The sequence below is a fragment of the Odontesthes bonariensis genome, chromosome 9, assembly GCF_027942865.1.
Source record: "Odontesthes bonariensis isolate fOdoBon6 chromosome 9, fOdoBon6.hap1, whole genome shotgun sequence".
NCBI classification, from domain to species: domain Eukaryota; kingdom Metazoa; phylum Chordata; class Actinopteri; order Atheriniformes; family Atherinopsidae; genus Odontesthes; species Odontesthes bonariensis.
This window is the reverse complement of record NC_134514.1, coordinates 22,411,294-22,423,871: the sequence shown is the minus strand read 5'-3', so window position 1 is coordinate 22,423,871 and position 12,578 is coordinate 22,411,294. Positions and strand designations below refer to the sequence as shown.

General features: G+C 43.9%; 2 protein-coding genes across 3 annotated transcripts in view; both read right to left on the bottom strand.

Moving 5' to 3' along the window:
• Positions 1-9,929, bottom strand: part of pid1 (phosphotyrosine interaction domain containing 1) — a 28,615-nt gene extending 18,686 nt beyond the window's left edge. The window contains exon 1 of the mRNA XM_075473651.1: positions 9,579-9,929. Within this exon, the coding sequence (XP_075329766.1) occupies positions 9,579-9,608 (30 nt within the window). The 5' untranslated portion in view covers positions 9,609-9,929. The remainder of the gene's footprint in view (positions 1-9,578) is intronic.
• A 1,114-nt stretch (positions 9,930-11,043) lies between these two features.
• The window catches only part of dner (delta/notch-like EGF repeat containing), a 52,807-nt gene continuing 51,272 nt past the window's right edge, over positions 11,044-12,578 (bottom strand). For both annotated transcript variants that reach the window (XM_075473649.1, XM_075473650.1), the window contains one exon: positions 11,044-12,353. In XM_075473649.1, coding sequence (XP_075329764.1) covers positions 12,242-12,353 — 112 coding nt within the window. In that variant the 3' untranslated portion in view covers positions 11,044-12,241. The remainder of the gene's footprint in view (positions 12,354-12,578) is intronic.

Genomic DNA, 12,578 nt, shown 5'->3' with positions numbered 1-12,578 from the left:
AACAAAGCCCACCAAATCTTCCTAGCCAAGAACTGACAAGCAATACACAATAGCCCAGATAAATCATATGGGATGTTTTGGGTTTGTTTTCCCACATTTCCTCAGATCTTTGTACATACTAACATAGCATTTACAAAGTTTGGACAAAGCTGCATGAAATGTTTAAAACAGGTTGTCTCACTTATATCCAACAAAATGTATGATGTCAACAAGCTATTTACCTGCTAACATGGCCTCGTCTCGCTCGCCGTGCTTTAGTATCACAGAGATATCCCAGCTGTTTTTAAGTACATGAAGTACCCAAGATTGTTAACCAAAGTCTAGTCTTATTGATCTCCCACAAAGGGAGGGAAATGATCCTAGTTTAAATTAAGTTAGACAGATTTATAAGGTGATTGAAAGGCTGCAACCCTGGTTTCCCTTTAGGCTTTTGCTGTCAAAATTGATGCTGCTGACATTTGTTTCCTGGGGTTGTATATTCCCCCCTTACACAGACCTCTCAACTAAAAGCCAAAGCAAGCAAGTTTTTCTTTAATCTTCCCCACAAATGCATCCTCATGTAGAAAACACCTTCCCCGTCTTAATACATCGACCTTATATGTGACGAGTTATCTCTAATGCACGTCACTTGAAGACGTTCCTTTCGCTAACTTTTTGCCGTACTCTCTGGAACTTCAAAGCTCTTCACATTGTTGGACTGCGCACACACATTTTTCTATGCAACAGATGGTCGGCATTTTTATGGGATGAAAACAGCCAATCCTGCCAAAAAAAGGTCTTAATCAATCTTCAATGTGGCTTTTTAAAGCCAAGTAGAACATCCTCAATCAAATTACAGAAACAACTTTGGTGTCCACTTACGAGACATGGAAAACACTGCATATTCTTCAGTATCCACCTAAATCTAATGGAAAGAAAAATATAGAATCTGCTCTACTTTATTTATTACAACGAGCTGTTCTTCCATTGAGCCATTATTATATCTTTTGTTCATTATGGCTCAAACGCTTGCATCTGATGATACGTGAAATGATGACGCTAATCGCGTCTTCTCCGGTCCTGTTCGGTGGGGTCTGGTCAATGTCAACATTTCAGTGATGCTCGACAGTGCAACTCCCAACCTGCGGTAAAACCACGGTGGACCTTCTCGTGAAGAAAGTTATGATAAAAAGAAGGAATAATCAGGAAGAATGGACAAAAAAAAAAGATGACGGAGAGAATGAGAAAGTGCAAGATGGACTTGTGAAACTAAAGCCACGTGTGTTAACGCACGCTGACCTCCGCGTCAGCACTTTACAGCTTCCTGACAGTGGCTCACATTCCTGTGGTTGGCTCCAGTACGGAGTGACAGGGGGGAGGAGGGGGAGGCCTGCGTGGAGGGTAGCGGGGGACCCCTTCGCCCCCCTGCTAGGAGCAAAAGAACTATGTGGGGGGCCGCTCCTGGAGCAACACTGGAATTCTTTTCACAATATTTTCACTACATCTGAATGATTTCTAAAGTGATTTTTTTCCAAGTCCCAACAGTCTCGTCACCAAGTTACTGTGAACTGACTCGGCGAGGTTTCTGGTCTCCACCTCGAACGATTGTGGGCCGGTTGGTCTTAAGGCGGGGGTGCTGGCTGCACTGCCTACAGAAGACCGTGTCAAATCTCCAAACAACGGTCCTCTTCAAGTGATATGAAAAACAGCGTTGTTTTAAGAGTGACACCTGAGCAATCACCCAGGAGCCTGACCTCCACGCATACTATGTAAATGTTTGATTTGGTGAACCCTTCTGCATGCCGAAATAAAATTTGTCCCTGCTCTCGGTAGCTGTCTGCCTGGCGCCCCCCATCAGAATTTCTCCCTCCTCCCCTAAAAAGACGGCGATCTGACCGCAATTCACTGCAGGTAAGGTGCTAATTACTCATAAGTAGGTCACACAACCCCACTACCAAAAGCCTGAACTAGCCCTTTAAGGTTGATCAGATCAACACAGTGAACACCGAAACCCATGCAACGTTGCGTCTGTTTAATTCTGCATTCAGGTTTCCAAAACATTAGCTTACAAAGGTGTTTTTCAATGCCACATAGTTGATTTTCTTCAAGGACAAAAAATATCGGGACTGGAAAATTACTGAATTTTACCACAATTTCAGGAGCAGCTCAGTAGCTCAAGATGTAGCCAAACAAATATTGTACAATAAAGCAATCACTGCTGCTGTTAAATCAAAGCATGACGGAAGGTGTCAGAGAGGAATGTAAAATGAAACGGATGGAAGTACAGAGGCAGTGTACGGGTTACATCTGGGGAGGTACAAATCAGGCTGTGCACAACAGCTGGATGTCAGAAAGATTTCCACTCATAATGCTAAGATACAGCAGATAGTGAATATGGTAAGTTACGCAGGAAAAAAAGCGCAAGTAGTGGACATTCCTGGCAAATTCAAATTTCCATCACGAATGAGATATGAAGAACTTTGACTTATTTAGTAACGTGACCCTTAACCCTGAATGCATCCAAAGTGACTCTGCTGCCCGTAACCATGTAATCAAAGCGTATCTTTAGAGACATCTTTAGACACCTAACACCTAAAGGCCCATTTATGCCCTACGTTAACTAAGGAAACGGACGCTTTCACCCGGTTCCGGGGGGCGTTTCATCCGTCAGTTTGTCCGTAGGTCAAGAGCTTAGCAATCCGGTGAGCTCCGGGCGAAACGGAGCAATACCAGAGGAATTCGTGGGGGCAGTAGAGAGTCAGGAGCGTGTTGGCTCCGGAAGTTATGGAGGAAGAAGAAGAACGAAGAGTAGGAGATTAAAAAATTTTAAGATTTAAAAATGCCAGGTAATGGAGGAGAGGATTTGTGAGATGGTCAGGGGGTATATACATTTGTATGACTGCAACTTCCTCAATTGACGCCATGTTTCTCAAACCCGCGGCCGACAATGACTCAATATATACCGCCCTCTAGAGGATTTCTTACGGACGTGCGCAATACGGACGGAGGCATAAACAGAAGCTCCGGGAGCAACGTATGGACCGGACAGACGAATTTCGTCCGGTTCCGTAGGGCATAAATGGGCCTTAATGCTGCAAAAAGTTGGCCATGTGTACTGAAGTCATGGCTCTAAGCACCAAACTAATCTGCATGTACCTAAAGTGAGTTCTTCCAGTCACAAAATACTTGATGTCCCAGTAGTCTGGATAATTTTATTTATTTTTTCTCTCTGACTCAGAGGACACTGCAAAAAATGCCAACTGCTTGAATCACAGAGGATGACCAAGGTTATTTATAGGTGAATCCGAACAGCGCTGAATGATTGCTCCCTCTTGTATGTCTCTGATTGCTGCTGGAGATCACGAGTGTTTTTCATTCGAGTGTCCAACATTAAATAATTGTTAGACTAAAAATTGGCAAATAAGAAGAAGAAGAAAACAGAAGCAGCACTAGAACAATTAAATCCAAGTGAAATCAAAGCTTCAGACAGGCTTCAGAGAGCCTTTTGTGCAGTCAGCCTCCTGCAGTGATGAGCTTAACAGGTCACAGATGGTAAGTTAAAGTTAAGGCCCCCTGAGGGTGCTTTCTAACAGGAAAGAGGTTCTTGGGTCAATATCATGGTAAGATACTCAATAAGAGGGTAAAGGCAGGCACTCGGCCACACCCCCACGAGACAGAGTAACTTAATGGTGAAGAGACAAAAAAAAAAAAGACAAAACAGCTGGAAATGATGTTAAGAAGCCAGCAGAAGCCAAACGGACAGATGTGTGTGTCCAAAGGCATGATAATCGGAAAAAATACACCCCTCAGATGCACAAATGGCGACTAGTTCATTCTGAAACCCAAAGCGCGGTTAAAGATCAACAACATACAACAGTTTTAGGCTGTGTCCCAAGCTTTCTGCATACCACAACCCCAAACACCTGCAGACGACCCAAACGCAGAGTAGTGTGCCAGCTGATGGAACTATACAATGAGACCTGGATGTAGGCTGATGGATCCGCTGTTCTGGAGCTCATCTTTTCATTTTTCGGACATCAACCAACGCTCACGTGTTAACAAATTCCAGGATCAGACGCAGATTACAATCATTTTACTGTCCCCAAACACACAAAAAAGAAAATCCAATATTGAGATATTCGAATGCTATAAAAGCACCTTGAGCAACTCGTTAATAATAAAATACCAGTAGAAACGGCATAGCTTTGTTTCGCCACAAAAAGAGAACTGAGCGTGTTTGGGAACTAACAAAGAAGATTAATTATTTCCCTCCTCAGAAAACATTCACAAAGCCTCTCTATTCGAGTATTTGGGTTCCTGTGCTGTTTACATCCACGACCGCTCGCTAAATGTTCTCTCTCTCTCCTCCTCGCTGGTGCATTGCCACATGTCTTGTCACGTTACCACCAGCTGTTGATCAGTGGAATAGAAGGAAACTACTGGTAAGAATGTGCACGCTGTCACGCACGTTATATAACTGTGGCAAAAGTGGACCAAAACTGCGCAGTATTCACACCATTTTGCCAGGGAGTAGGGGAGAGATGTGCTTTCTTCAGTTGTGCCTTTTCCTGAGTAAACAGGACGTGAGCTAAAGTTACACATCAAATGGATCCTTCATGAATCTGTTCCCCAATATGGGGTCAGGAAAAACCGACAAACCACCTCTTTCCAAACAATGACTTTACTTTTGGGCTTAAGCTTTGCATTTATGTGGACTGGCAAACAGCTCATCCCGGCCCCTGTTTGTACCTCAGATGCCATTTCTACACACCAACACATGCCTCCTCCAGTCAACTTATTTAGGAATAAGCTGGGATCTGCTGGTAGAGCATGTGTTGGCAGTTATTCCCTGAAGCCAAAAGCAGGATAAACCTCTTCCGTTTCCCCGCAGAGTGGAGGCTGAGCAGGGTAACTATCGAAGCTGTCCTTCTGTGTGTTTACGGCCTCCCCCCTCTGGTCCTGGGACAGTTTACAAGTGGAAATGTGTCTGAACGAGCTCAACTCTGAGCGGGACCGAAAGGAGGTCCCTACGGTGACGAAAACCTGTTTTTCTCTGTAACTATTGGAGCACTACAGCCCGTAGGAGGGAGAAGGTCTGCGTTAGGACATTGTGATTGGTGGGCTACCGCTGTAGGAAGAAGTAGGCATTAAAGCTCCCAAACCACAGAGCCTTAGGGTAGCTATCTTCGGCTGGCAGTAAAAACATCAACCACCCTTTGACGTAAACAATGAGCCCACCACAACATCTTAACAGCCTGTACAAAGCCAGGGCCTGCTGATGACATGAAACAGGGCCCAGAGTCAAGAACATGGGAAAATTAAATGTGCAAGTTGAACTCGTCACCTATTGTCAGGTGGAAAACAGAGTCCAGTGTCTGTCATTCAGTCATCGAACAGTCATGTTAGAAATCAACATTATCTCTGGAGGCTCCATCTGTAGCACATTCAGTCAAAACAGGAATTTGAGGGGTAGAGAGTGAGTGACGTCTCCTTTAAGTCATTCTGATGAAGCTAAGAGAGGTGTTTTTTTACATTTTCAGAACATCAGGTAAATTGTCAACCTGCAGAAAAAAATGCAGTAAAACTCGGGCGCAGTCATAAATCGACCAGCCACCATCGTGTTTGACTTGGTTAGGCGGAGATTTGCTTGCAACATGTCGTGGACACTTTTTTAGTAGGACACTCTTAGTTGTGGCTTTTTTTTTTATTTAGTTAGTTACGGATTTAATATCATTTCAAGCTCTGTGCCAATGGAAATTCAGAACTCATAGAAAGATAAGGAAGCAACACAGAGAGGTGTTCCGTTCTGTTCCAGGACAAAAAAGAAAAAAGCACAAGCAGAAGAACACACACACAAATAAAAAAATCCTTCTGACCTATGAAAAAATCTAACTCTATAGAAACCAAAAAATTCACATTTTCACAATCAGAGATTTGTGCCTATTCATCAGAATCATTGAGCCAAAAGCTATTTGGTAACAGGAAGGAAGTGTGAGCTGGCTGAAAGAAACCAAGTACAGAGTACACCGAGACCACACTCAACATCGCTGTGCCTACAAAGCAACCTCAGACAAACAAACAAAGACCAACAGAGATGGGCACAGCAACGACAGTTTGACCTCAGTCAGCTATTTCTGCGCTGTCAGGTCACATCTTCCCGTCGGCACATCGGCCCCGTTTGTCGCACTGAAGTGTCAAAAACTTGAAGCTATGGCTAAAGAAAGAGCTGCCAAAAGAGGAAGGGAATATGTCTGGGAGCTCAAAAAGGAAGCATGCCGTTGTGTGCGTGTGCACATGTAACCTGCGTTGCAACTTGCGATGAGAGTCTATATGTGTGGTGGTTCCCAGACCGCCGCATGTTGTGCAATCTGTCGGTGAACTAACGTGGCCCCTGCCTGGGGAGGAAGGGCCCCCGAAACTCGCAGAGATGTGGTCGGCGAGGGAAATGGACACAGACGGAGGGAGGGGAAAAACATGGAGGCGTGATGCAGCCCCAACGCGCCTTGGAACACGTATTCCACATCTGGGTTAGGATTCGCCACACATTGCCACCGGCCCAGCACAGCTCCTTCAGCTCCCTGCACCTTCTCACCCCCACACCTCCATCTATCTGTCTTTACCCTCCTCTTCCTGCCTCAGTGGGAGACAAAAATGCAGCAAGACACCAGGTGTTGCTATGGCAACAAAGGACAGCACCAGTGAGGATAGTGTGGATATATGCTGTCGTTGTAGAAAAACACACACACGCAAAAAAAAGACATAATAAGCCAAATCTATGACAGTGAAGTGGGAGACTCAGCTCGACAAACCCCACCATTCCTGCCTCCGAACAGGTGAAGGATGCCAGTCTAAAAAGATGATGTTGCCATGGTTACAAAGCCAGCAATTGCCAGGAATGGCTTTTCACTGTAAGGGTTGTTTAGTCTTTAGTACTGTTGTTTTGAATTGTAGCCGGTATTAACTGATCAAAGTTAACTGATAACTGGGAACACTCTAATGCACCCGGTCCTCCTCCAAAGTTACCCATCGATTTAAACACCGCGACCGAGCTTTGCACAGTTTTCGCAACGGACACGAGAAACAGTTGCATTCCTCCACAGCTGGTCCCCATAAAGCGAGCTGATGAGAGCCAAACGCCGCTCATCAAACGTACGATATCTTGAAACACGCATATCTGATTTTCAGAGTTTGGATGTTGATGTGAACGCGATATATACAAATCAGCATCAAAGAATTGCAGTGACTCCAAATGACGCAAAATGGTGGAGCAGAGCTTTTTTTCTTCGGATTTTCCGGGACAGAACCCTGATAATATCTTCAAGGTTTTGTTTTTTTTCTTTTTCAGACTTTAAAGAGTTTCCCTCCACCTGTCCTCGTAGGAAGAAGTGAACTGTGTGGAAAATCAGCAGGCTGCGCCATGGAAGGAGACCCACAGTTTTATATGTGCACACAGATGCCATAATCTAAATCCAAAAGTTGCAAAAGTGCTTTTTAAGTTATTTTTGCTCGGTTACATGGAGAGGGTGCAAGATAATGCCGATACTTCTCATTTAGCCTCATTCTTACACCCGGCTTCTTTCAGTACCAAGAATGGCGCTTTTAACACTATTCCTACACAGTTTTCCAGAGTTTGAACACTGGTTTATTGCCATCTCCTTCTGCAATGGCTGTCAACTGGCCAAGTTCCTTCCACTGACAGTAACGTCACGGATTTAGCAGCCAACTAAACACAACACAGTGCTGCTGTGGGCACAATTTGAGTCAGAATAAAAAAGACAAAGTGGCCATTAGTTGGATTTTCTGGAAGTACAAAAAAAAAAAGTGGGGGTGGATTAAAGAACCAATATCACAACTCTTAAACACCATCTCCTGATCAAGCTCTGTGTTATTATGCACAACTTGAACTTGTTTTGGATCTGGTGGCGCAACACTGAAATGGGCCTGAGCAGAGGAGGCAGGGAGGGCAGCGTATTGCTGTGGTCAGCTTGGATCAGACGGCGCAACAGGAGGTTTTTGTTCAAAGTTCAATTTTTTTTGTCTGCCCCTTGTATTCAAGACTTGAAACAACCTGAAAACCGAAGCTCACAACGTGTACCCTGGTACAGGCTGTGCTCTCAGGTGGGTTCTTCAACCTCTCAGCGTCCCAACCCAAGTTTGTCCTCATTTTTTTTTAACAGGCTCAGCTCCACTGGTATCAACAATGTCTATGCTTTAGCTAACTTCACTCCAGCTCTTGGATAGTTTTGGAGCAAAACATCAAAAAAAAATTTTGTGTAGGCTACACCCCCCTGTGTCAGGTAACATTGTTGCAAAGGCAGAGAAAGACGTGCTAAATACGACCACAGCATGAGAAACTGGCTCTTTGATAAATGTATTAGTGTTGTGACAGAGGCAAAAAAAAAAAAAAAAAAAGCATTCACATGCAAGTGGGTTCAAACCTGCACCCCACGGTTGGTTGTGTGGTTATTTTCCGTTTGGTGTAGTCCTGGTTGGCAGAAGGCGGAATGATTCACTTGCTCAGTTGCGGTTCCAGAGCTTTGCTGGAGAAACCAGCTCCGGAAAATGTGACACTGGCTTTATGACACTTGTAGGAGCGTGACACCAAGTTTATCCAATAATAAAAAATAAAAAAAACTCTGCGTAGCGCTCAATAAACCTGAATCAGTGACAGTTATAAATCACGGAGTTCTAGCCGCCACGTTCTGAAACGCGGTTGCTAGGCGACACGTTAGCCTATCATGGCGGTTCCAGCCAGTTCCAGTGCATGTTTATAATTTACCTGAAGGCCCAGATGTGTGTTTAACGGGGAAATTTACAGTGGCCCCTGACTCCGCGTGTGACTGGAAGACAAACGCCGGAACTCTCGCTTTTAATCATTCGTTCTTCCATCCTCCTGACGCCCGGGCAGGAGAGGGGATTGTGCAAGTTCACTTGGCAGGCAGTCCGCAGGCCGACATCTGGAGAGCATTACGCCTGCAGGAGACGCGAAGCCAGGGTCGGTGCTCGGCTTACCCCTGGATATCAAACTACGTGTCATCCACGGGATTTTTACAACAGGTTACAGGATGCTTTTAGCGGTTTTGTCGCGTAAATCAAGAGGGGAAACTGGAAGGGAAGCATCCTGATGTGGCAACACGGAGAGTATGTGGAGTGACAACAGGAGGATAAGGCCTGCTGGCAGTGTGAAGGTAGAGAGCTGGATGGAAAAGACCAGTGGGCCAAAGTAGACATTTTGCGCATACCTTCAAAATATCTTTGCCGTTATGAGAGGGAAAAAAAAATCTCCATCAGCGAAGGAATGCAGCGCAGGAGGCACAGTTTGATGCACCCCCTGCTTGCATAACGTGGATGGTGCGTTAAAACGTGAAGCCAGACACACTCGCACAGACACAAGAGAGATGAGTTTCAAAAAGCGGCTCGTTTGAAATATCAATTGAACTACTGACATTCTCACTTTAAGACAGCGCACACAAACATCTCTAGCTGCTGAGAAACCGTAGCGAGTCCTCTCCAGGCTGGAGCCACGCACAGCGGCTCAGCCGTTCATTTACCCGCTGCTCTGTCGACAAGAAGCGGCTCACAAAGCGCTCGGGTCCTACCTGCAGTCGCTCCGACGCGGGTTGCCACATATTAGCAGAGTCACTGGTTCTCCGTCTTTACTACAGCTTGTTGTCTTGTCGTAGTCCGGTTCACATCTGTTCGCCCTCACAGCTTGCCTCTCTGTCCCCCTTCACTCTGGGCTGCAAATGAAGGATGTTTTGCTCCGCCTGGATGTAGTTAACACTCGCGCCAGCAGGTGGAGCTACCTGAATTTTCTGCCTGGCGCCATGTCGGCTTCATGCTGCTTCCAGGTTCTGTAGGAAGTTCCACACATCATTTAAACTGGTTTAGTGTGATACACGTATCATCAGCTGAAGGTGATGGTACTGTTTGATATATTTCTGTATTAATCGTTTTCTCATAATACCTTTACAAGATAAAGTAAAGACACTTAATATGATCACATTGATTGGATGTAGATACTATGTCATCACCCGTATGATTGTGTCATTTAGCTGGGGCTAGAACATTAAACACTTTCCGTGGATCACTACTCCCGCCTAAAAGAAGCCTGAGCAGTGAAAATATATAATCTCAAGCGTCAATACAATTTGAACAGGTGTATTACATGTAAACATTCTGCCCATTCAGAGTTAAAATAAAGGGCTGTAAACATGTTTAATACTGCTTCATTCCATGTTAAACTTGGGCATTCTAACATGGGGATCGAGGCCGTTCCCACTGGGGTGCGTGTCTCGTTTCCACCTATCGTCCCCATACAAACTCAGTATTAATTGGTCATCCTGCCAGAAATCAAACAAAACATAACATGAGTAGCAGAGCATTATTTCAGTGGTTAGAGACATTAATAACACGTTGAAACCTCTTTTGCTTGTATTGAAAATAAAAGATTAAGTTCGCCTGACTTTTTTTTGATGAGGTCGACCAAGAACTGTGGTAAAGACTAAATAAGATTCTTTTTAAGTAACAAACCAAACAACCCCCCCACTTATAGGGCAAGAGTCAAGCACAAGGTCTCCAGCAGACCCTGAGCAAAGGTAACAGCCAGCAATGACATCTGTTGGTCCTGCAATCCATGCGTATGTGTGTACAGACATAACACACTTAGCAGTGTTCAGCGACACCACAGTCACAGTCTGTATTTAGCGATGTTTGCATGGGGGAACATCTGGATAAAGCCTTAGGTCACCGAGGGTGTTCACTAACACTCCATAAAAGGCCTTTCCCACGGCTGATGGTTCAGTCTGCTGGGTACGACCCCAGGACAGAAAAACTTCTTCCTGCTTGTGTGTTGCAGGAAAAGATTTAGAATCAGTTTATTTTGTTTACTGTTCATTTTCCTCAAAGCTAAACATATTTTTTTTGTTATTAGCACCAGTACTAAAGACGTTCAAACAACACTGTCTGAAATATGATGAGTCTTATACAAAAAGTAGTCTCCTGCCTATGGTCATAGGAAGAGAACAAGAAATTGTGGCCAGAATTCACACAAGACACAATGAGTTCACTTGAGTCTTTATTGTTTACATAATCCAACATAGATAATAGGTAACCATGTCGTTGTTGTGTTTAAATTGAGAGAGAAAAAAATAGGATCAGCTGAGCCTATCGGTAAAACATTGCTTGACCTTGAGGGGAACAACACAGCTGCACAGATAGAGAGATTTCCACTGGCAGAACACAGAAGCACGTACAGTATATTCTGGAGTAGATATCATCCCTGTCCGCCTCCTCCTTTTCCACCCCAAAGCCAGACATTCTCACAAAGAAACGTGCAACCTGAAACTATTCAACACTGTCAATAATTGAGGTGAATTGGATAAAGAGGAACACCGAGTTAAACCAGCTATTTTTTCAGTGCAGTGCGAAATATACCTTCCTATTATCCTAAATATCATTGAAATACTTACAGAAGCTTGGTAGGGTCACATAACTCCAGCACGCGCACTTTCTTTACTATTCAACAGGACAATACTGAGTGTGTTCTACTGTAAGGAGGAAAATTCTGTGACTAGTCTTTTATGCATGTATGTATTTTGTCTACGAACCACAAAATACACAAAGAAAACATTTGGCACAATCTCGACAGAGAAGAATACAGCTGCAGTGAGGAAAACTATCAACCAACAACCAAGTACAAAGGATTTTAAAATATTGCAGAGAACATCAAATCTAACCATGCACAAAATAAGGCAACCTACTGCCGATGTTTAGTGTTTGATATAGAAAAAGTTACAGTGAATGCACCATGTGATGCACCTATTTCTACTACACCTCTAAGGACTGTTGTCAGTTCTGTCTGCTGAGTTTAAGCTGGGTTTCTGAACCCACCAACAGATAGACAGACAGTCTGGTGCAGACTATAGTCGGACTATTCTATTGTACAGCAGGGGTTATTGGTAGTGTTGCCTGTCTTCTTTAACTTAAGTAATGCAAAGTATACTCTTATGCTACAATAAAGCCTTATCTTGGACTTTGACAGGAAAATAGATGTATCAAATTCCAGATTTGTTCCTTTTAAACTACAGTATGTTGTTTTTGTTTTTTTAATCCTCTTTACATTCAATTTTATTTTGCTGTTGCATTTTTTTCTTTTTTTTTCTTAGGAAATAATTAAATGTTTTAGTACTGACTTGATGTGTGTGTGTGTCCGTGTGTGTATGTGCATGTTTACATGTTCGGTTGTATTCATGGCTGTGTTTTACAAATCCTTTGTCTTAATGAGGGTAACCAAAGGCTTGTCGTCAGGACTGTAGTCCTCATAGGCGATGGGAGTGGCATCATACATGGCTGGCCGCGACTTCTTTCCAAATCTAACAAGAAAGCAGAACAGTGGTTTTGGTTAATGCCAAAGAAATGTCACTGGAGGGATGTTTCTGTGATTCAGCATTTGATGTTTACAAAGTTTAGAGGATGCACGAAGCACAGACAGAAAAAGCCTGAAAATGCTTCAAGATATCCGCAAATCCTTCAGTCAACATGACCATTAAGGTCATCTGTTGATACCTCTCAAATACGACCCTTAACAGTCCTGTAAG